The 21,648-nt window shown below is 35.1% G+C and overlaps 2 protein-coding genes across 2 annotated transcripts; both read left to right on the top strand.

Annotated features, from left to right (window-relative positions):
* The first annotated feature begins 1,858 nt into the window (after positions 1-1,858).
* LOC102803401 (neuromedin-U receptor 2-like) lies at positions 1,859-2,985 on the top strand. Its single transcript, XM_006824126.3, has one exon. It carries the CDS (start codon positions 1,859-1,861, stop codon positions 2,939-2,941), a length of 1,083 nt encoding a protein of 360 aa, XP_006824189.2. The 3' UTR covers positions 2,942-2,985.
* Positions 2,986-17,410: 14,425 nt separating this feature from the next.
* LOC102803284 (growth hormone secretagogue receptor type 1-like) lies at positions 17,411-18,658 on the top strand. Its single transcript, XM_006824125.2, has one exon. The coding sequence runs from the start codon at positions 17,411-17,413 to the stop codon at positions 18,656-18,658; it is 1,248 nt and encodes a 415-aa protein (XP_006824188.2).
* Positions 18,659-21,648: the final 2,990 nt, after the last annotated feature.

Raw genomic sequence — 21,648 nt, 5'->3', positions numbered from 1 at the left:
CAAAATATGTTCTCTTTTATTTTAATTTTGAAAGTTTAACTCAGACGATCGATGAAATACAACAGTGTAGTGACGTCCCTAGTAACCTGCTAAATAACGAGATAATTCCGACGTCAAATTCTATTTTGTCCAGCGACAGTGCACAAACGTGCGCCGGTGACGATCACGGTGACCAGTTACACCAGCACGGACATGCAACAAAAAATGATACTATGTGTTCATTATGGTCCATTCCTCCTCGAAGAACAAGCACATAAGTGAAAATTTAGTCAAAGACGAGAAAACTGCACAAGAAATTTGCCTTATTTACACGTATCGGCAATGCAAGCTGCCATGCGGCTTCCCCTTCTGACGTCACAAGGTGAATTTCTGTATGCAAATGAGAAGCTAATGAGGAGCCTCGTTTTAAAATACACAAAATAAAGTTGCCGTAGATTGAGTTTAAAACACATTTTTTCACTTAAAACAAATAATTCATGCTTAGAAACATGAAAATTAATAATATTTATGTATCAATGGATAATTTTAGGCGTGAAAATAACAGCCATTTCACAGGCACTTTAATCACAAATACACAAAAAAGCTATTTCGATTTTCGGTGCACAATATTTATTTAATCCAAAATATATAGAAAAGCTTGGTATATTTATATTCTGTTAGTATATAATATAACTTGATCAACTAAAGTCGTATTAGCTGATTGCACGACCATACACAATATTTGGTCATGCATGCACCGTATGGGTCAACATAACATTGTTGATAACGTTTGTTTTTTGGAAGAGGGGAAACCATTGAATCATCGATTCCTGTGAACTATTATTAGAAATACTGTATGTTACCGGGAAAATAACACAAATACTGCCCACCGTTATAATAACTGCGTAAAATACACGCCATATTAGGCTTCAGTGAAATCGAACTGAGTCTTATAAACGGCCACAGACAAAAATAAGTTCGTGTGGAATGTGACCATTAAACAACGAAAATAAAAAGGTCAATTAGATTCATAACAATTTATATAATATCGATAACTTCCTGTAGTGGAAGACAAATATGAATAATCAACAAGCGTGATGTTATTTCCATTCCACGTTAAATCTGTGCCTAAATGAACGTTCTCAGTCAGCGAATTGCGTGTCTAGAAAATCGAATACCGACTGAACCGTGAGGGTTATTTCCTAGGCATTTCACCTAGAAAGTTCTTTATTGTCAAACCACCGCATGCGACGGTTTGTATCGCATCATCACACCGTGACGTGTGACATGATTAATACGAGTGTTATATACATATAATCACTTGTACATAATTCAAATGTAATTGAGAGTTAATTATTAACAAATGTCAATTCACATATGTTAAATATATACCAGACTTGAGAGTATAATATTTCAATTTATTGTATATTAACTTTTTTTTATGGCTGCACCTCGCTGTATCAAATAACCCAGGTACTATAAACAGTGTTGCCAAGTTCCGATATTTGTCATCACAACTCAAGTTCATGTTCTCGTATTCATGACGCTGTATTTTATTAGCGACAAATAAACGTAAATATACTGTCATAAAACTGTCATGTGCATGCTGCATTCCGCTTTGATTAAAATGCAATCCTGCTGTTAGGTGTTGATGTGTGCGACGGGAGGAGGGAGGCGTCATGATAGCAGATGGCGCAGCAACAAACTTGTTCACGATAGACTTTGAACCGAAGTTAATCATATTGTTGCAGCGACCAGTATGGTAGTCAGTGTGTTAGCGTTTCTTATATTTTCATATGATTCAGTTATTGGTGACGTATTTGCCAACTGTTTTGTCTCGTTCTTTCATTACCAATTTAGTCATCATTGAATGAGCATCATGAATACCAGCAGCGAGTATTTCGATCTTGTCGACAGAAATCCTTGTGTCATCGATGCACGAAGTAACAATCGCACGGAAATATACACCACGCCGGGTACAGCAGAGCTTCTCTACGATTCCGAACAGATGTTGCTAACTCGTATCATTCCAGCTACAATTACATGTCCGTTTGGTATCATATTTAACTGTCTGTTTCTATACGTAGTATTCAAAGTGTCAGCCATGCGTACACTAACTAATATGTATCTATCGAACCAAGCCATCGTAGACTGTATGTTTCTAAGCTTATACTATATAGTGCAGGTCGGCGAACCGTTGTCAACTGATGTCGTACACGATAAAAGTTTCCTAGGACCGGTTGGATGTTTTATTGTGAACGTAGCTCTCGATATTTGTTTTTTTGTTTCCGAGTTTAACATACTTTTAGTGACCTTCGAACGATACATGGCAATTTGTAAACCATTTAAAGCGGATAGAATCAGTTCCAAGTCTCGAACATACAAACTTATCGTACTTACATGGATCATGGGTTTTTTCTTCTCCGCTCCGATCTCAAGTTTTTATACTAAGTGGTATACTACATGTATTATATGGCCGCCGAGTAACGAGACAGTTTTCCTGCCGATGACCTATTCCAATTGTTTCTCTGGAGTCTGGACACCACTTGATGGCATACTACACAGTTTGACGCCGATAATTGCATTTATTTTAGTGATTACGGCAATTATAGTGCTTAATGTGTTAACGACAAGAGACCTGCAGAGAGGTGTGCGGAAATATTCAGTCAGCGCTCACGATTTGAAACAGAGACGTCGTCAGCAACGGCCGATAGTTGTTATGTTAGCGGTGACGGCGGGAGTGTTATTCGTTTGCCTATTGCCGTATCATTTAGATCTGATCATCGGCTACTTATACAACACAACACATCCTAACAGTGTAATCATTATGCCCCAGGCATGGAATGAACTGGTTCGGTGGCTGCCGATGGTGAATTCCTCAATAAATCCCATTATTTATGGTATTCTAAATAAACAATACAGGCGGGCGTTTATCGCTACTCTGGCATGCTGCCCAAGTTAAGTTTGAGGTCAATTCCACTAAATTCGATTAAAATAATATCCTAGTGTGGGCTTCATTTTTTTTTCTAACTTTATTTTTTTTTCAATTCATTATTTATTTGATGGCAGTTTTGCTAATCACGAACGCTCAAATTGATCTGACACAATAGAACTCTTGTTTCATGGTGGCCGATTGCGTGCTCACGCAAGGAAATAATTAACAAACAATTACAATGTACACGAGATAATATCGTGCTGCGTGGCGTAGAAATCATTTTGAAGAAAATAATCTCGTTCAAAAGTTGGTTAGCGAAAATAGCAGAAAATGGTGGTTAGATACTCCGGCTAATTTTGAAGGCTGACATTCCTGTTCTGTCGTCAATTTGTTCTGCTAAGGACAATCTCGAGAATTCACATATAGGCTACTGCTGACGTTACTCACTGCGGCGGATTTGTTTTGATTTTTTCGACGTGTTCTTGATCATATTTTCTTGTAAGTTGCACTTAACACGAACATACATAAACTGAGGCTCTCTCTAGCAGGAAAAAATACATTCCTACGATTTGTCAATAGAAAACAACAATGAACAATGAAAATATTTAATTTCTTTACTTTGATGTAAAAAAGAATTTATTTTAAAAGTAACTATTGTACTTGATTTGTAGTATGCATATTTGATTGGCTGTAGTATTAGTACTTTCTCTCGCACCTCAAATTGCCAATGTTTAAGAAGCGTAACATTTTCGTAGTCTGACAAGAAATCATGTATTAAATCAAATTGGTATTAGTGGTAATTTCTACCATGTGGATAATTTTTTTCGCCATTTCATGTTGGCGTCTAATAATTCTCACCATCTATCAAAGGGAAGTTCGAGTCGCGTCAATAAATGGTTGTGGGAATTTAGATTCCCCTCTTTAACTGTGTTTTGTTACAAGTTTTATTTCAAAATTCCACACAAGCATCACGGCGAACATCTCACAGCTATTAGCGAGAAAGTGTCTCGCTCTAGTATCACGTGTTTTCAGTTCATGCGTACCAATACTCTACGGGCAATCTGCCCGTACATTTCTTCCACTTATTTATGAACAACTAAAATATTAATTTGCATAAACTATTACTAGAAAGTTATATTTTTTTATATCTCACAAATGAGATTGCACAACATTTTACAATTCTTGTCATTGCTTTGAATCTTTTTCATTTCCAACAAATGTGTTCACTTCCTGCAGTATCGTCGCATGCCAAGTTTCGTTTATTCAGCCATCGTATTATGATGGTAAGACTTCAACTTTACGACAGACGCTGGGCATAATTACAACCGGCAACTACCGGTAATGCCGTGAACGATTTTGACCTGAGTCGGCAACGGGACATCAACCGCCAGTACAAGCGACTACAAAAGGTCACTGGTGTTCGGTTTAACCGGTGAACAATAATCGGCACTCCACGCAAAATAATCACTTAAATTGGAACCCTTTAAGCCACAATATAATTCTAAAAATCATGGATTGGTGTTCGGTGCATTCAACAATGATGAACTTACCGAAAAGCCGTGTTTTTTCTATCGTTTTCATCGCTAACGTCGGTAGAAGCCGCCATTTTACTTGAGTGTGTTTGTGATCTGTTTCTAACCAGTGACGTCACCAGACAGGCTATAGAATAGGGTCTATGATTGGTTGAATGTACCAGTCAGGGGATCTCGTTGAAATCATGAACTCGTTATATATTCGTTGGCTCAGATGTATGCGTCAATAATTAGAGTAATAATAATAAAAACAATTACAAATTAATAAAAAAATATATAGTAAAAATAAAATGAAATATATAAAATGAAATTGAACCAACGTCGTACATTACATCAGATTTTAATAAAATTGAATTTGCCTGTAATACATATTTGAACTTCGTATTATTGCAACTAAGCCGTTGTGATGGATTTTCTTGGAAAATGTAAACATTTTCGAGTCACCTGTAGAAAAGACGTTGCACGAATGTTCGAATCAATTTATATGTATATCACTCAACTTTCTCAGCAGATGATCTTGAAAGCGCAAACATTGTTCAATATATTTTAAACACTAATAAGTTGATTTAGTAAATCGAATGTGTGCGATACTTATTTCGCGCAACAATATTTTGAAAAAAAAAATGATTTTGCAGGGATTGTAGGTTCATTATTGTTAATGGCGCACACACACGTTCTAGAAATTATTTCAGTACCACTGTAATCTCAAAACAATGTTTACGTTACATGTTGTTAGAATATAGTGAATCCGAAATTATGTGTGTGTGCCTGCCATTAATAAACACTTTTTGATTTTTTGATTATTATGTGGAAATATATTCAAATACACTAGTTCAAGGCAGAATTATACATTATAACCGTTTATTATTGCAGGAATTACTTTGTTTACTATGCTTTCGATAAATGTATACAGAGCTATATTTGATTCGGAGTGGTGGTCACACTCTTTAAATTTCTTGTTACAGTTTCTCAAATAATGAAAAAAAAAATCATATTTGTATTTGATAGGAAATACCAACACAATCATTCCAACCCCAATGCGATTTCAAAACAAGACTACGGCGACTCACTCAGCGTATGATATCCAGTAACAGCAATTATACAAAACAAGCCTGCTATGAATTTCACTGTACACACAGTTTTTATGTTTTTTTTAAATTTTATATCGCATGCGAGGCATATTTTATTGCTGACTTAAGACCATTCACAAAGAGACAATGCAATTTAAAATAATGTTGAGAAAGTAAGTACGCATAGAAAATAGTTCAACGTTGGTATTACACGTAATTCTCCAGCACTGTCTTGGCTTTAGTCACGTTTTAAATATAACCTCTATTAAAACGACACAATACCATAATTGGATTTTGTTTTTTAACTGAGTCGTTTAATTAAATGTTGTGACATATTTTATACATGATATTATTATAGCGGTTGCTATATTACGTGTTAATTCAAACTTACAAAAATGATTTTATAAAAAAATTACGTGCATTTGGATATGCAACATGCACATTAGTATTCGAAATATTGAACTTGCAAAGGGAACTAAATCCGCCATATAGTAACACTTGTAAGCACGATGAGTGCCCACTCAATCGTTGTGTCAATATATCTTCCGGTAACATCATTGTTTGAGAACCCTACATCGGCTGTCGCATTAGGCTAGGTTGTAATAGATTACTATGTGCACTTTTACTGACTTCACAATTTCTACGACTGCGTTTGTCTCACTGCATAACGATTGCGTGGAGAAAATGTGTGAACCATCTCTCGGTGGTAGTATTAATATTGTGAAGTGAGTATCTTTATATAAGACGGCTTTGTTGTTTCATATATTTGTAATATATTTCGTTTCATTTTGATTAATAACCCATGGCAGTTATCGGATGAGATGGCGATGACAGATAACGTACTACAAACACTTGACATTTTATACCACATACTTAGTAAATTTTATAACATATGTATTCCGTTATTTGAAGTGTCACTGAGGTCAAATCAGTCATTCAGCCAATTTACCTGATTTACGCCAATAACTTGTTGAGGGAACACGATTATCGGAAATATTCATGAACTGATTAGTTTGCCAGGTTTCTAGTCTGATTAGTTTCGTGATTTCTAGTCGCGCTTGCCGTGAGTTTCGCCAGCATGCTCAGCTACGCGTTTTGAGACATTTGATCTGGGATTGCGCAGTTCGTCTCTCTAAAGAATCGGAGAGTAGCGGACTCTGCCGTGAGACGACGCCGCTTCGTTTGATTGTGTTACATATTTTGTGTGTTTTGTTAGTATATTAACATATTATGTACAGTGTATTTGTTGAAAGAGAATGGTGTTGAAATAAGCCTATACTCAATCAATGTGCAGCTCGTTTCAGTGCTTTAAAGTTGACTGGAACTCAGTGTGGCGTATGTGTTTGTAAAAATCAAGCTAGAAACCTACTCATAATTTTTTAGAAAGTTTGTCATAAATGGCATTACAGTGTTCATTGGTTTATTGTGTAAAATCCTGAAGTTATTGTCTCATAGCAAAGTGAAATAGCATTCTTTTGTGAGTTACAGTGACGTATTGGGAAACTTGACTGTCACACGCAACGTAATATTACCATAATTGGTATAGTACTGGTGTGATGGTTCAAATACCAAAATGGCAACAGTAACATAAAGACTTCCCTGGCGGCGATGATAACATACGGACACGGAGCCAACAGATGAGGTTTCAACTGGTACTGGTATAATTATACTCTGCAAACATCAAGTACAATAACGCGGTAAAACTCCACTACTCCAATAACTAGATACTTAAACTCCAACACAATTCAACGAGATCTCCGATCTGAACTCAGTGCTGAACAACTCCCCTATATATACCCACACTGTCTATAAATAGACCATTACATCAGCATACATAATGAGTCTGGAATTTACTATAAATTTCAAATTTCTAGAATGTTCCATTACCTTCTATTGCCTCCTACAGTGTTATATTACCTATTCAACCAGTTTCTAAAAAAATCTAGAATATTCCACCCAGACACAGTACGGTTCTAGAACATTCTCAGTGACACGGGAGTGGTAAATAAGTCGTATGCGACATCGACCATATTTTTTTCCAAAAAAAAATCGTTATTTTTAGAGCAATTCCATAGAGCACAATGTTAAAGAAAAATTGCCTGTTTTCGTCGCTTTTTAAAACCCTAAATTTTAGAAATAATTGAGAACAACAGAAAGTACCTCATCATTCACAATATATATATATATATTGTGTTAACGAAACAGGATTAAAACACACCACAACTCTAGCATGTCATTTACCATGCTTGGCGGCTCTAGATATCACACTCAATATCAAAATATATGTTTACTGACAAGTCCGTGTAAAACAGACGTGATCCTTCAATGTACAGTTCAATCGCCATACACACAGCTGCAAATACAAGGACATATGATAGTTCTAAAAGCTGCGATACAAAAATTACGATACACATGAAATCTATTTCAAAGAAATTACATGTATCACAAACAAATAATGGAAACAATAACCGACTATCGAGTTATATTGTAGCAGATACTAAGAAAACATCGATCAGTCATAAAATTGACCAAACACTGGATAAACATTATGAATAATTAACAGAATAGGCCTGCAAACCGAGTTGTTATTTTAACGCATGTGGCGCAGACCAGCACAACTTAAGGTAGAGATGCAGGTTCGTGGGCACTTGGGAGTAAATTTTCTTTTTGCTTTTTATTATCCAAACAGTCTTGGCTATAGACTGTTAAAATTTTGTAGAATTGTGAATAGTGGAACATACTCAAAAGAAAATATTAAAATATACATAACAGGTGCAAACATTCTCTCTTTTGAATGCTTAGCAAGATTTAGCAAGGCTGTACATAAATAATAAAAAAGAAACATGGTGAAAAAAAGAAATGCATTATATTTAATTTTTTACAAAACGATAATACATTTAAATTTGGGACTGTTACAGCCATTTTAATTATGAGCATTAGCAATATTCTTACTGAGTGAATTGTTATGCAATTAGCAATTATCTCAGCTTCTTTTTAGTGCACATTCCAGAACATTAAGAAAAAAATAGCTCCTAGTCGCTTTTACCTTTTGTTTTGAAATTTTCACAAATGATTGACAATGTGTTTATCATCAAAACGCCGTCGGGGCATTTGTTTTGGTTGAACAATGTTACAACAATCGTACATACATTCATACATACGTACATACAAGTAGTGAAATTTGAGCTGCTGCCCTGCAAAATTGACAACTGGTAGACAGTTTTCAAGACGGCACTTTCTTCATAGTGAACAGATGTACCAATACACCAATTTTGACGGGAAACAGAAGCGTGGTTTAGAAGTTAATATTTTTTAAATCCCTTTTGACCAAAAAAGCACATTTTTGTGCATATTTCAAACTACACTGTTCATAAAAAAATACTAAAAAAATTTAAAATTCATACAAAAAGCTTTCCGGAAATATATAGTTTGTGGACGAGGGAGGTCATCTTGGTTTCCTAATTAACTAATTAAAATATCTGTCAGGTAAACTGCATCTCCACCTTAATAATATAATGGAAAATTATATACGTAATTTTGTAAGTAGTGTTTAAAATGACTTTTTATAATCGTTGGGTGCATTTTTGCCTGTATTCTAAAATGAAGACCGTGTTTTAGAAATGCTGTGCGTTTTTAAAATCATTTTTACGTTCTGAATTGACGCATGTATTTTTTTAATTGTGTGCGTGTTTCAAAATTAATGGTGTGTGTGGTGGCGTACTCAATTAAAATCCATGTGTGTGTATGTGTGAAAGAACGCGCCCATTTCCCTATTTGTAGAGGGCGCTATTATTGAAAGCGTGTTGTTCTTTTACGCATTAGAAAATGCATGCATTAATCATTTGAAGCCTGTGGAAGCGCTATCTTTGAATGATTTTGTATGTGTGCGGGCCGGGCACTCAACTCCCACAGTTGGTTGCTGAAGTCAATACAAACACGGCTTATACTTTCCGCCCTTAAACCTCTATGTATTTACGTCAGCAACTATCAGCCGAATAGATAGTCAGGACCCGTTGTGTACAATACATTGACCGATACAAACTCTAGAGCAATCAGCGAATCGATCATTGTCTTCCCAGGTTTTGACAGTACCGGCCGATGATATAAAATGAAATCATTAGCCACGTGTATGCAGTCGCAATAGCATTATGATTAATGTATGAAACACGTGTAGAACTTTCACTTTCCGACGACTATAATCAGAAACTTGAAATATACGTGAACAGTAATAACATACTCGAACATAATAAAATCGCATTGTCCTAATTTAGCTACTTAAAATAAATAATAATATAACAAAAACGCAGCCTAATGCATGGCAACGAATCATCGACAAAACTTATGCAAACAAAACAAACTCTCTACCAAATAAAACGCCCACATATTTTACCTGGTCGCTGCAAGCATGGATAGTCCCATTGTAACGTCCAATTCCACATCATGCCATTGTATGTCATGATAAAATACACATCTATCAAAATGGAGGTAATGCCAGGACATCACTAGATACAATGAATATGCATTTTGGTTAAAATTGTCGAAATAATAACTATATTTAAAAAATTATGGGAGCAGGAAAGCCTGACAAATTAACTCAATACAATTCTCAATACGTTTTGCAAACATGTTCAGGGCTGTACTCAACGTTTGCAGTAGAGTCAGAAAACAAAGTGGTCACTACTTGATGTATTATAACTCGGGATAGTAAACAAATCTTATTTGAACCAAACATTCAAAGGAATCTTGTTCACTGATGTCGTCTTACGTAAAACACAAACAAATCCGTTTGAAAAATAGCTGATAAAAAAAAAACTGCAGTCCAACATGTAGCCTACAACGTTACACACTTGTGCAATTCAGAGGCCATTCACTTGACTGCAGGTGAATAGTCATCAGAGCAAATAGCGAAATTGGCTGTCGGCTAATCTCTTTGACAAACATTAGTGCGGCATACGCACTGCAATTTGCATGTATCTATGCTTTCAGGAGATGTATACATTACGAACGGGAATACGAACGAGTCTTTAAAACGGAACACTGAAGGTCAAAAAAAGGCAAAATTGCGAATCAATAAAACTAATTTAATAAACTAATAAATCATATACTAATCATAGACAATTAACGGGGGTAATATAAACTAGGCCAGTGACATGATTCAAGCAGATGGATTATAAAATACATTACAATAATAACATCATTGATAAAAGCCCAGCTCGGAATTGCCTATGCTACCCGGCATTACCGAGGTCAAAAATTCGCACAGTGTATTCCCAAGTTCTCAGTAATACATAAAGACGCAGGCGATAATACTGTCCTATAGTTTTTAAACAACGAGGTCTCAATATTTTCCAATACCGATATATTAACTATATCGAACCACTGCAGGCTATCGTACATCTCCTAGTCTCCCATCAATAAATGGGAAAGCATTACTTGACAGATGCTAGCTTTAAAGTCGGCAAACTCGTGCTATGCAGGCAAGAACATCAAAATATTATTTTGCAGTGACAATACAAGCCATCTATTCTAATTATCGTAACATATCGTACTGGAGGAATCATTGATCAATTTACCGTTTGTCAAGTCAGTATTAGAGCATTACAATTTATCCAACATTACTAGCAACCAGAATATACTAAAAAATACGTTATCGTCTCTTTCAACTAGAAATTTAATCAAGGGGACAAGAAGTACAAACATTTAGCAGAGGCTGTAATACTGGAATAGCTGATAAAGTTAGATACAGTTCTCTGATGTTTTCTTGTTTGCCAAGACCAGAAAGAAAACAAAAGCGAGATGTACACACTAAATAGGTATGACAGCACTAAATATCATGACAGCAAATAATGTACTCGTTGCCCGGATATGAACATTAAAATTGTTTATGTTTGGTCGATAATGATTCAGAAGGACATTTCATCCGCTGCAAATTTAAACATGATCTCCACAAACTCCACTGTGTCATGGGCACTCCGTGTTCTGTACTCGGTTAGGACAGAAGTATAAACATGGTCTGTTATGTAATTAATCATATGTCAAAATATGGATGCTAAGAGTTGTATAAAGCAACCAGTGTACCCGGGTTTATGTTACACATTTTAGTTTTCTTAATATTTGTTTCAAGATTTTCGAATTTGTCAGTAGTTATTGTTACGCAATTCCTTTAAAACATTTGGAATTAGATTTAGGGTTAATAAAATGGTGAATCTAACGACTTTGTATTCTGGGAAAAGTTTCATTTTGTTCTAAAAATGGTTATTTGCAAATGAAGACATCATGCCTTTTAAATTCGTCTTTGAGGAATTTCTGGTACACAGACGTTGTAAATTGAGCAATAATTTGAACATAATTATATCCAATCAAATTTTGATCTAATGTAACATCCCTGGAACGGACACATGGCCAATTGAGATGATCAAAATAAAACAAATACATGCAGTTGGCATTTTAACTTGACTAATTCCATGACTGAAGTCACGTCACAAATGTGCACAGACACGATGCAGACAATGGACACGTTTTACTTTTCGGTAACTAGACTATCTAGAGAATGTCTGAACGCACAATATGCCACTTTTCAAGCAAATTATCACTTGTGAAGCAAATATCTATGTTTGTGACGACTGTAAACCAGGAGAAAAAATTTCCTCATGAGGCAAGCACCGGAACCGGCCCTTATAATTTATCCGCTCCGAGTGATATTAATGTATTAGTTGATCCATATATTATTATACACGCAGCAAATCGCCCTCTATGTTCACTTCCACTTATACTGATTACAAAGATTGGAAGATATTTCATTTGATAAAAGAAAGTGTCTACGTGTACACATATACATACTACTATATATCCAAGGATAGAAGATTGGAATTTCTATTGACAGTAATGCAAGTAAGATAAAAAGGCTATTTCTCGTGCAATATTGTCAATAATTACAAGCCTTATTCAAGATGTCGCTGTTTTTTCAAATACAAATCAACGTACAAGTACAGCACATTTTCTGTCTTACTCACTCAAGAAATGTAAAAATACGAAATTGTCAAGAAAGTAAACCTAATTAGTTTAATGGTCTGGAAAATAATTCTTAATCGCTATAGGTGCGGGTATGGCATATCATCGAATTTAGAATGACTCTTAGCCCTGCACAGCTTTCCATTACGGCACTCATCAACCGTCATTATTTTAATTTAAGCGACAACAAAAATAATGATCAAGATAATTGTCGGTAACCATGGTCACATTACAGTACCTGTCGCATGCATCCGGGCATTCAACCAACAAATCGGTGTAGTAATTGTAATTCAGCGGTCTTTCCTCACACTATGTATGACGTTACGTTTACAAGTTGATTATTATTGGTCTCACATATTCGTGTCGACTGGAAAACTAGCTTATATTATTAGTATTACACTCATGGTATACAGTGTATGATATATGTTTAAGCAATGTCTGAAACGGACACGTCTTGGTATTATGTTCTTTAGGGCAAGATACAACTAAATCCCTCAAGAAACCATTTGCGGGTTTCCGGTATGCGTGACATTACCCCCATTACGTCTGAAATAATTTGTCCTCGTTCCATGATGCCCAAGACACGCACGTGCGAATCACTGCACCAAATATACAATTAGTAAATGTGGGGATGCTATATATAGATGTGTAGAGGGCCTGTTTATTCACAACATCTCAATAGAGGATTTCGTGTAGTACGTAGATAAAATTGTCAAGTGACACTGAAATCGATTAGTGGGATGAAGACAGTTATGTAGCAATGTAGAAAACATGTCAAAACAAAATCGAGTTAGGCGATTAGAGAGACAATGTACTCCACGTGGTAGACATCGTAATTGTGTCTTCCCTTAAATGGTTTTGACTTATAAAGCAGCGTGTACATAGGCGACCAACTGCTGATAAGTTCTGCAAGAAATATTGAATTTATCTATCGTTCGAAATTTGATAGAATATGGCAAACGAATTGCCTTATTACACAAGCCAATTATAAAATAAAAATGTACACACACCACAACAAATTAATATTATGTAATCTGTCTTAATGTAGATTATTGAATGATCTGAATAAGGGAGATTCAGACGTTCTCGTCGACGCTCATTTAAATTCACAACCCTTGAGCGAGGAAACTATGGATACACATTTGCACTCAGTTGACATACACATATTCATCGGATAAAACGGTAGAGAAAGTGCTTCACTGAAATATGTAACCGTACATCTAAATACGACTTTGTTGCAAATGAGTTAAAAGTACATTGGATATAATTGGGAAAAATAATTGTCAGTGCTAGTAGATTTACAATTTACAGTATTTATTTCAGTGTTCACCGGGGAAAAACACTATTACATTGTACACAATTTATTAGCGGATGAGTGACAAGAAGTAAATTGTCAGAACACAAACACTTAAAATTTAGTTATCCTTACAATTAGTAAAAATATATTTAAATTAAATTAAATAATCACGAGTTGTTACATTGCTTTACTGTGCGCACATTATATTGAAAGGTGTTTTTCAATTATTGTAGTCTTGGTTGTCCTGATATATTCTACTTCTAAGTTTAATAATAGAAGAATTTCTAAATGTGATTTCCCATGTTATAATAAAATACTTTACCTGTTCATAATTTCATAATTGAAACTTATATGAGCTCATAATAATATAATTGAATCTCATCACCTTGGAAACATACATTTTCTCTATACTAAAACATTGCTGCCATTTATCGTGGTCATTGATATTCGCAAAGAATTTAAAATGTAATATTCCCTACATGACTACTTTATCCAAGTCTCGGTATTAATATATTATCACCTCCATATTTTTTTGCATATATACAACATTATTTTAAAAGATTGCTGCGACGTTCTGTATCCTCGTTATAATTTAATTAATTATTTGTATACATGACTCGTACCCATATACGAGAAGTCAAAATCATGCAAAATGCTGGAAATTATTGAAGCTTACAAATACGGTGTAACGAACGGCGATGCGGTGACAGATGTTACAATTACGAAGTACAATCAAGCATGTCTTTGCAGTTATTCGTTTCATAGCATGGAACAATCATGACAAGCATTCAGAAGAAAGAAATTATGACTCGATTAGTTAAAAAACAAAATGACGCTAACATTGAATGAGTAATTGCATACCTAATTAGGTGCATCTCACAGGCGTGGGTCGAAAAGTCCTTTAGTCGGGGATGCCTACAGTCAATTATGTGATAGACATTAGTTTAGTTACCTATATCCCACTTTACTCCACAGTGATCCACTCTTGTGTCAAGGATGTTTCATTGGGCGACAACAAAATGGAGAGTGCAGTTGTTCCGTTTACGTATAGTTTGCTCACTATCAATAAAATATCAAATTCGTATGTGCTTCACGGTTTCGTAACGGAAAATATGTTTGTACTATGAAGATTTTCGTATACATTCAGCTGTTACATTACATGCCAAGCTGGTAACTCGCTCTTCGACGGAGATACGGAAATCTATCATACGGTAGCAGTTGGATAGGAGTTTCAATGAATAAATTAGTTAAAGTAGGCGCCCAAATTGAATGGCAGACCAATTAACAATACTCAGAGCCATGACTTGATAATGCGAAATTTGAGTATACACAAGTGTATTTACATTTTTTCGCATTCGTATTTGGGAGAATGGTGTTCTTTCGGAGGGGGGCGTAAAGCTATCGACCCCAGTCCCGTGCACTCTTCCTATCCTTCATGGACGTAAAAGAGTTCATGTCGCAACTGACGTATTCTTCGGACTACAAGCCTGAGTTGTTCTCTCCTTTGTTTCCGAGTCAGAAAAGTGAAAGTGACTCCGATCTCGTCGACAGAAAATAATGTGCATCTTCAATTCAATGAATACTAACTCAATTAAAAAATGAATTTGGTATTTGTCGCGCATTCCAAATATATCACAAAGAAAACTCACGTTTCTTCGTATGTAAGTTTCACACATGTAGTGAAAGTGCATCTTGATACAACTCAAAATAACCGACAGATTGTGTTACTATATCCATTACACATGTTTACGCGAAATAATCGCGGAATTACAAAAATGCTTTCAAGTGGAGCATATTAATCGCGTGTATGTTCAAGCGATGCACCTGTGTTGCGATGGATGTCACCACAAATTAACCTTGTGTGAATTAATGCATGAAAGCTGTAATCGTAAATGTCACTGAACGTCAAAAAATAGCTCTCGCAGACAAATAGATGAGCTGACAAGTGATCAAAATGTCGTCAAGGCCAATGTGGTCATATTACCTTAGGATATAAAAGTCTCATGTTACAAAGCCATTTGGTATTTCCGTTTTGAATCTTCCACCCGCAATAGGATTGGGGCCCTGTATTTAAGTATTTTTTTGTTTAATATGGGTTAATATTATCAGTTATATAATTAACTAGGAGGCACTCCTATAGCGAAAACACACTATATTCCTACCATGGTGGGAAGTGAGTATAATACGCAGGAAGTTGAAGGCTTCAACCTGCGCCAACCTGCTTCATATAGGTGATTTGTCCACGTCTTATACCAAATGTGCAATCTATATTAGGGGCTAGGCAACTGAATATGCATGTATTCAGATATATATGTAAAGTTATGTCAAGTAAATGATATATTCATTTTAACATAGGTGGGTGTTGTGAGCCGAATTGTTCGATTTAACAATACAATTTTGGCATTTTATACATTTTTACTATGGGCTAATCATATCAATTAAATAAGTTTCTAGGAGGCACTTCGGACCCGAGAGCGCGCAGACGTCAGCTATATATGCAAATAACATATCCTAACTAATACTTCTACCCTGTCGTATAGATTTACCGCACTCACATAATTTGCTTCTAATTCCTTTTTGAATACAAAGACATAGTCTTGAATGAGATTCAAAAATAATTGTCTCATATTTTTGTAATTGCCTCATAAAATTATAAAGGTAAATTATAAAAAATAATTTACGAAATGTTCGTTTCCATGGCAACCAATTTGAATCTATACTAAAATCTAATTGATTGGTCTGTATCAAGAGCGACCCCCCCCCCCTCCTGGAAATTAATAACATGAAATTTCGCTCGTAATTCATTGAGAGACAAAGAGGAAATCATTTTCGTTATTGACATTGTTATGTATCTACACCAAAATGTAATTGATTGTTAATTTTGTCAATGGCAATTCATCCTAAAAATATACAAGGTTTGGAACGGCAGTATTTAAATGTTTAATTTCACTGTTCATTTTAAATTTAAATTATATAAATCAGGTTTTTAAAATTTAATTTCTTCTATTGTGTTATTACTGTTATCATATTAGCCTGCATCACGTCAAGCAATCAAGTGGAATTTCATATCATAACATACTGTGCATACTATTTGTATTTGAGGTTTGAACTATATAGTTATAAAATCGCGTCAGTCAACATACCTGAGTAAAGTTTGCTTCTCTTGCTCAATTGTTGTCTATTTTAGTTAAAATGAAGCGTGTATTGCTTACAACAATAATCGGTACGTTTCAAATGAATATTCATTACTAAATCCGACGCACATGGCTTTGTTTGACCATGAGTTTTATGAATGATAAGGCAAAGCGAATATCTCCCATAGAATAATAATCTATTGAGAACAATAGATGTAACATGTGCATTCTACGTTTCGCTTTTGATAAACATGTTATGTGTGAGGGCGCCATTTCTGTAGGTGGGCTACTAAACAGACTCGAACATGACTGGTTAGAGCGTGCAATAACACTGAGTTCATATCATTGCAGCATTGGATGCTTTAAACAAGTGTCGTTACCGTTCGGAGTTAACTTATTACACGCTTCTCCCAGTGACTGGTAATACCTGCTATATCACTGGTCGGATCATTATGGTAAACACAATGAATACCAGTAGCGACTATAATGATCTGATCGACAACAACCAGTGTGTCATTGATGCGCGAAGTGAAAATCTCACGGATTTCTACACGGAACCAGGTACACGAGACCATCTTTACGATTCCCAACATATATTGCTAACTCGTATAATTCCAGCTACGATTACATGTCCGTTTGGTATCATACTCAACTGTCTGTTTCTCTACGTAGTATTCAAAGTGTCAGCCATGCGTACACTGACTAATATGTATCTATCGAACCAAGCCATCGTAGACTGTATGTTTCTTAGCGTATACTATATAGTGCAAGTCGGTGAACCACTGTCAACTGATGTCGTACACGATAAAAGTTTCCTAGGACCGGTTGGATGTTTTATTGTGAACATAGCTCTAGATATTTGTCTTTTCGTCTCCGAGTTTAACATCGTGTTGGTGACCTTCGAACGAAACATGGCAATTTGTAAACCGTTTAAATCAGATAGAATCAGTTCCAAGTCTCGCACATTCAAACTCATAATTTTTACGTGGATCATGGGTCTTGTTTTCTCCGCTCCGATCTTTAGATTTTATACTAATTGGCATACCACGTGTATTTTGTGGCCGCCGAGTAACGAGACAATTTCACATCAGATGTCATATTCAAATTGTTTTACCGTTGTGTTGACTCCGGTTGATGGAATATTATACAGTCTGACGCCGATAGCTGCATTTTTTTTAGTGATCGTGATTATTGTCGTGCTTAACGTGTTAACGATAAAAGAACTGCAAAGAGGAGTGCGGAAATATTCAGTCAGCGCCCACGATTTGAAACAGAGGCTTCATCAGCAACGGCAGATAGTGGTTATGTTAGCGGTGACGGCGGGTGCCTTATTCGTGTGTCTATTGCCGTATCATTTAGACCTGGTAATCGGCTACTTATACAACATAACACATCCAAACAGTGTGATCGCCATGCCCCAGGCATGGAATGAACTGGTTCGGTGGCTGCCGATGGTGAATTCATCAATCAATCCCATTATTTATGGCATATTGAATAAACAGTACAGAAGTGCGTTCATCGCAACTCTTCGGTGTTGCGACAATCGTCGAGACAAGAACAATCAAAATGATTATATGATGACATCTGTGACCACTTGCTCCACCAGAAAAAGGTCGGAAACAAATGAGGTGACCTACAATTTAAAGTCGAACTCACAGAATCATTCGCTAGAAATAAACACTCGATCTGGTTTATTATAATATATGTAAAGTGCTGTCAATCATATGTTTTCGAACACCAATATGAATGAATGAATACATGTTGCTACAGTATTAGGTAACACTTATTAATGATAGTTTTTAATCATGTAAATAAAAACAGGATATTTATTTATAGTCATGGTTTATATTAAAGCGCGGTGGTCGTCGCGCAGCGCATGTTCGAATTTCATGTAAATAAACAATGTATTTTGTACGCGTTGTATACGTCGCTATGAGTCCCATATCGAACAGGATGCGGCGCGACGACCGCCGCCCTTTAACTTCTTATTTAATGTGGGCGATGCACATAACAATTGAATAGAATAATTTCTTTATATTTTCACATGATTATGGTGTATATCATTCACACTAGTGACGTTTAGTGTTAAAATATAACTAATATATATTCACACTAAACATACGTAACATGTGGAAATGCATGCTCGAAGAGTAGTACACAGAGAAATAAAAATCGAGTGTCTGTACCGTGTTTATCGTCGCGTTATGAATATTTCTGACTAGACAAAAGCAATTACTCGCATGGGGCAATAGCAATATTAATAACGACAGAAGATTTATCGCCACGAAGAGTAATGTTCCTTCCGGTTGCTAAAGACATCGGCGGTTATATCGGCAAATGTACTGGATTTACGCGCTTAATAGTCACGTCACAAATTGACATATAAGTCGTAAACAACGTCATTTGAAAACGTCCCAGTGTTATCTAATCGGGCATAAGAAACTTTTCATTTCAGTTTCAATTGTGAAATTTATAAATATTTCTAAATATGAAGGAAATGCAATTCTTACAGAAGTACCTGGCGTGATTTACCTTTTTTTTAAATCACGCAAATACAAGTGAAAAATAGTGTACGTATACTTCATGATTCTATTTCTATGAGTTTAATTGTATGTTAATTTATCACCCATGCTGCTATCGGCATAACCATATATGGAAAAGATAGTTCATGTCCAATGTCACAAACTCATAGTAATCACAGCGTGTCTCAATTACACTAACAGCTACTAAATTGACCGACGAGATTGCGTTTACTTGTGAAAGTCGAACCTACCGCTATGATGCCCAATTAAACATGCCTGAAAACACAATTCAAATTAATTGTCATGCTTATGGGATATCCTTTAAAAGGTCTCGGTATATTTACTACGTAATTAGAAATAGCAAGGAAAAACAAGACATTGGAGTTAAAGTAGAGTCAACACCACTTGTACGAATGTTTTGAAACCTTGAAGCGGTTAACAATTTGAAAACTCACTCAATGTTGTCTTTAATTGCCAGACGCAAATTATGAAAGCACACGTGCAATACAACTTGTCGTTCTAACATGCCAAGTATTTACACAGCAAGACAGACAATTGCAGCAGCAGCTATACATCGGTAGTGACGGACAACGAGTTTTAATTTGGCTTAACTCATTGTGCTTGTACATATCATTTACGCATTTGAATGGAGTCCTATTAATAATTGGAACATGACAGTTCTATTCAGTTGACCTCGAAATGTGCATCATTATAAATGAGATGTGGAACAATGCGGTTTCCATGTGCTAATCTACGCAATTAAAAATTTCAATTTAATTACAACGTTCTGTTCTATCACACAGTACTAAAAAGCTAAGATGTATTCATAACCATGTCTATCTTCCTTTGTCCCTACATGACGAGAGAATCGATATAAGTTACTGGACGTCGCATACTATACTATATATATATATATATATATATATATATATATATATATATATATATATATATATATATATATATATATATATATATATATATATATATATATATATATATATATATATATATATATATATTGATTCATTATTTAATGTATTGAATATTATCTGGTTTCGAAGATATTTGAAACTGCAACAGTAACTAGGTATAATAATATACTGGTACCATATCACACGTTATATTTAGCAAATACGAGCCAACAAATACTCACCTATAATTATTCCCAGATTAATTTGTGTCATCAAATTCTTTGATGGTATATTTAATATTATTAAATGTGTATATGACCGAATACAGTTCTATGTCACGCTACTTTAAGCAATGCTATGACGTGCACAATATGCTAAGTGATGCCCCACGCCCATTGTCACATCATTGTATGATTTGCAGCGTTTTTAAATTCTAAAACATATAATATAATGAGTATATAATCTAGCATTAATCTCAATAACAATAGTGCATTCATATTGACCGTGTCATCAAAACGTTGTAGGTTTAGTCGTTCAGCTGAAAAAAAACAAACAAAGCAGGAAATCAGAATACTTTTATTTGTGAAATATAAAGTGGCTAATGGATTAAAAGCAACTATTTTGTGTTTGCTGAGCAAAAATGTCTATTTTTTGACAAGTTTTATTGAATTTTATATAGATAGTCTTGTCATTACCTAGTTTCATAGTAAAATATTTTACCACTGTGAGAGTGCTTTTAATCATGCAATCTGTAGTTGAACCAAGGTTAGGATTTTATTTGCATGAAAATCAATATTATCATTGAATTCCCACCTGACCTCGATTGATGGTGGCGTTAAATTTTACGATTCATATTTGATATGCAAGCTGTCGCTGTTTTTCAATATCATACTTTTATTTGCTGGTACTCTGTGCTATGTCATATTATGTCATATTAAGTCATATTATATTATTATTATTGACTGTCTTGTATTGACTGTTTTCAGCCAAATTATATATATGAAATATAAAAGTTCTACACCAGTGAAAGTGTCTTAGTCTAATTAAAACTAATTATATTAATTATATAATAATTACTAATAGTTATTTATAAATTGGTAATGCTTCTCCAAGTACCAAACGCATGTATTGATAATTGCATTGCTCGAATAATACGAATCCAACGGGTCTTTGAGGCTTACTTTCAATAGATCGTCACTAACCCATATTTCGCAATGAATGTTCTAAGACTAAAAAAATATTTATATCGTCGGC

Source organism: Saccoglossus kowalevskii, chromosome 18 (assembly GCF_978046115.1).
Source record: "Saccoglossus kowalevskii chromosome 18, keSacKowa6.1, whole genome shotgun sequence".
NCBI classification, from domain to species: domain Eukaryota; kingdom Metazoa; phylum Hemichordata; class Enteropneusta; family Harrimaniidae; genus Saccoglossus; species Saccoglossus kowalevskii.
Note: the sequence above shows the minus strand (reverse complement) of the source record. Positions and strands in the feature narration are given on the sequence as shown.

What these genes read in the sequence shown, in the direction of transcription:
- LOC102803401 (XM_006824126.3), top strand. Translation starts at nt 1,859, where the DNA reads ATGAATACCAGCAGCGAGTATTTCGATCTTGTCGACAGAAATCCTTGT.
- LOC102803284 (XM_006824125.2), top strand. Translation starts at nt 17,411, where the DNA reads ATGGTAAACACAATGAATACCAGTAGCGACTATAATGATCTGATCGAC.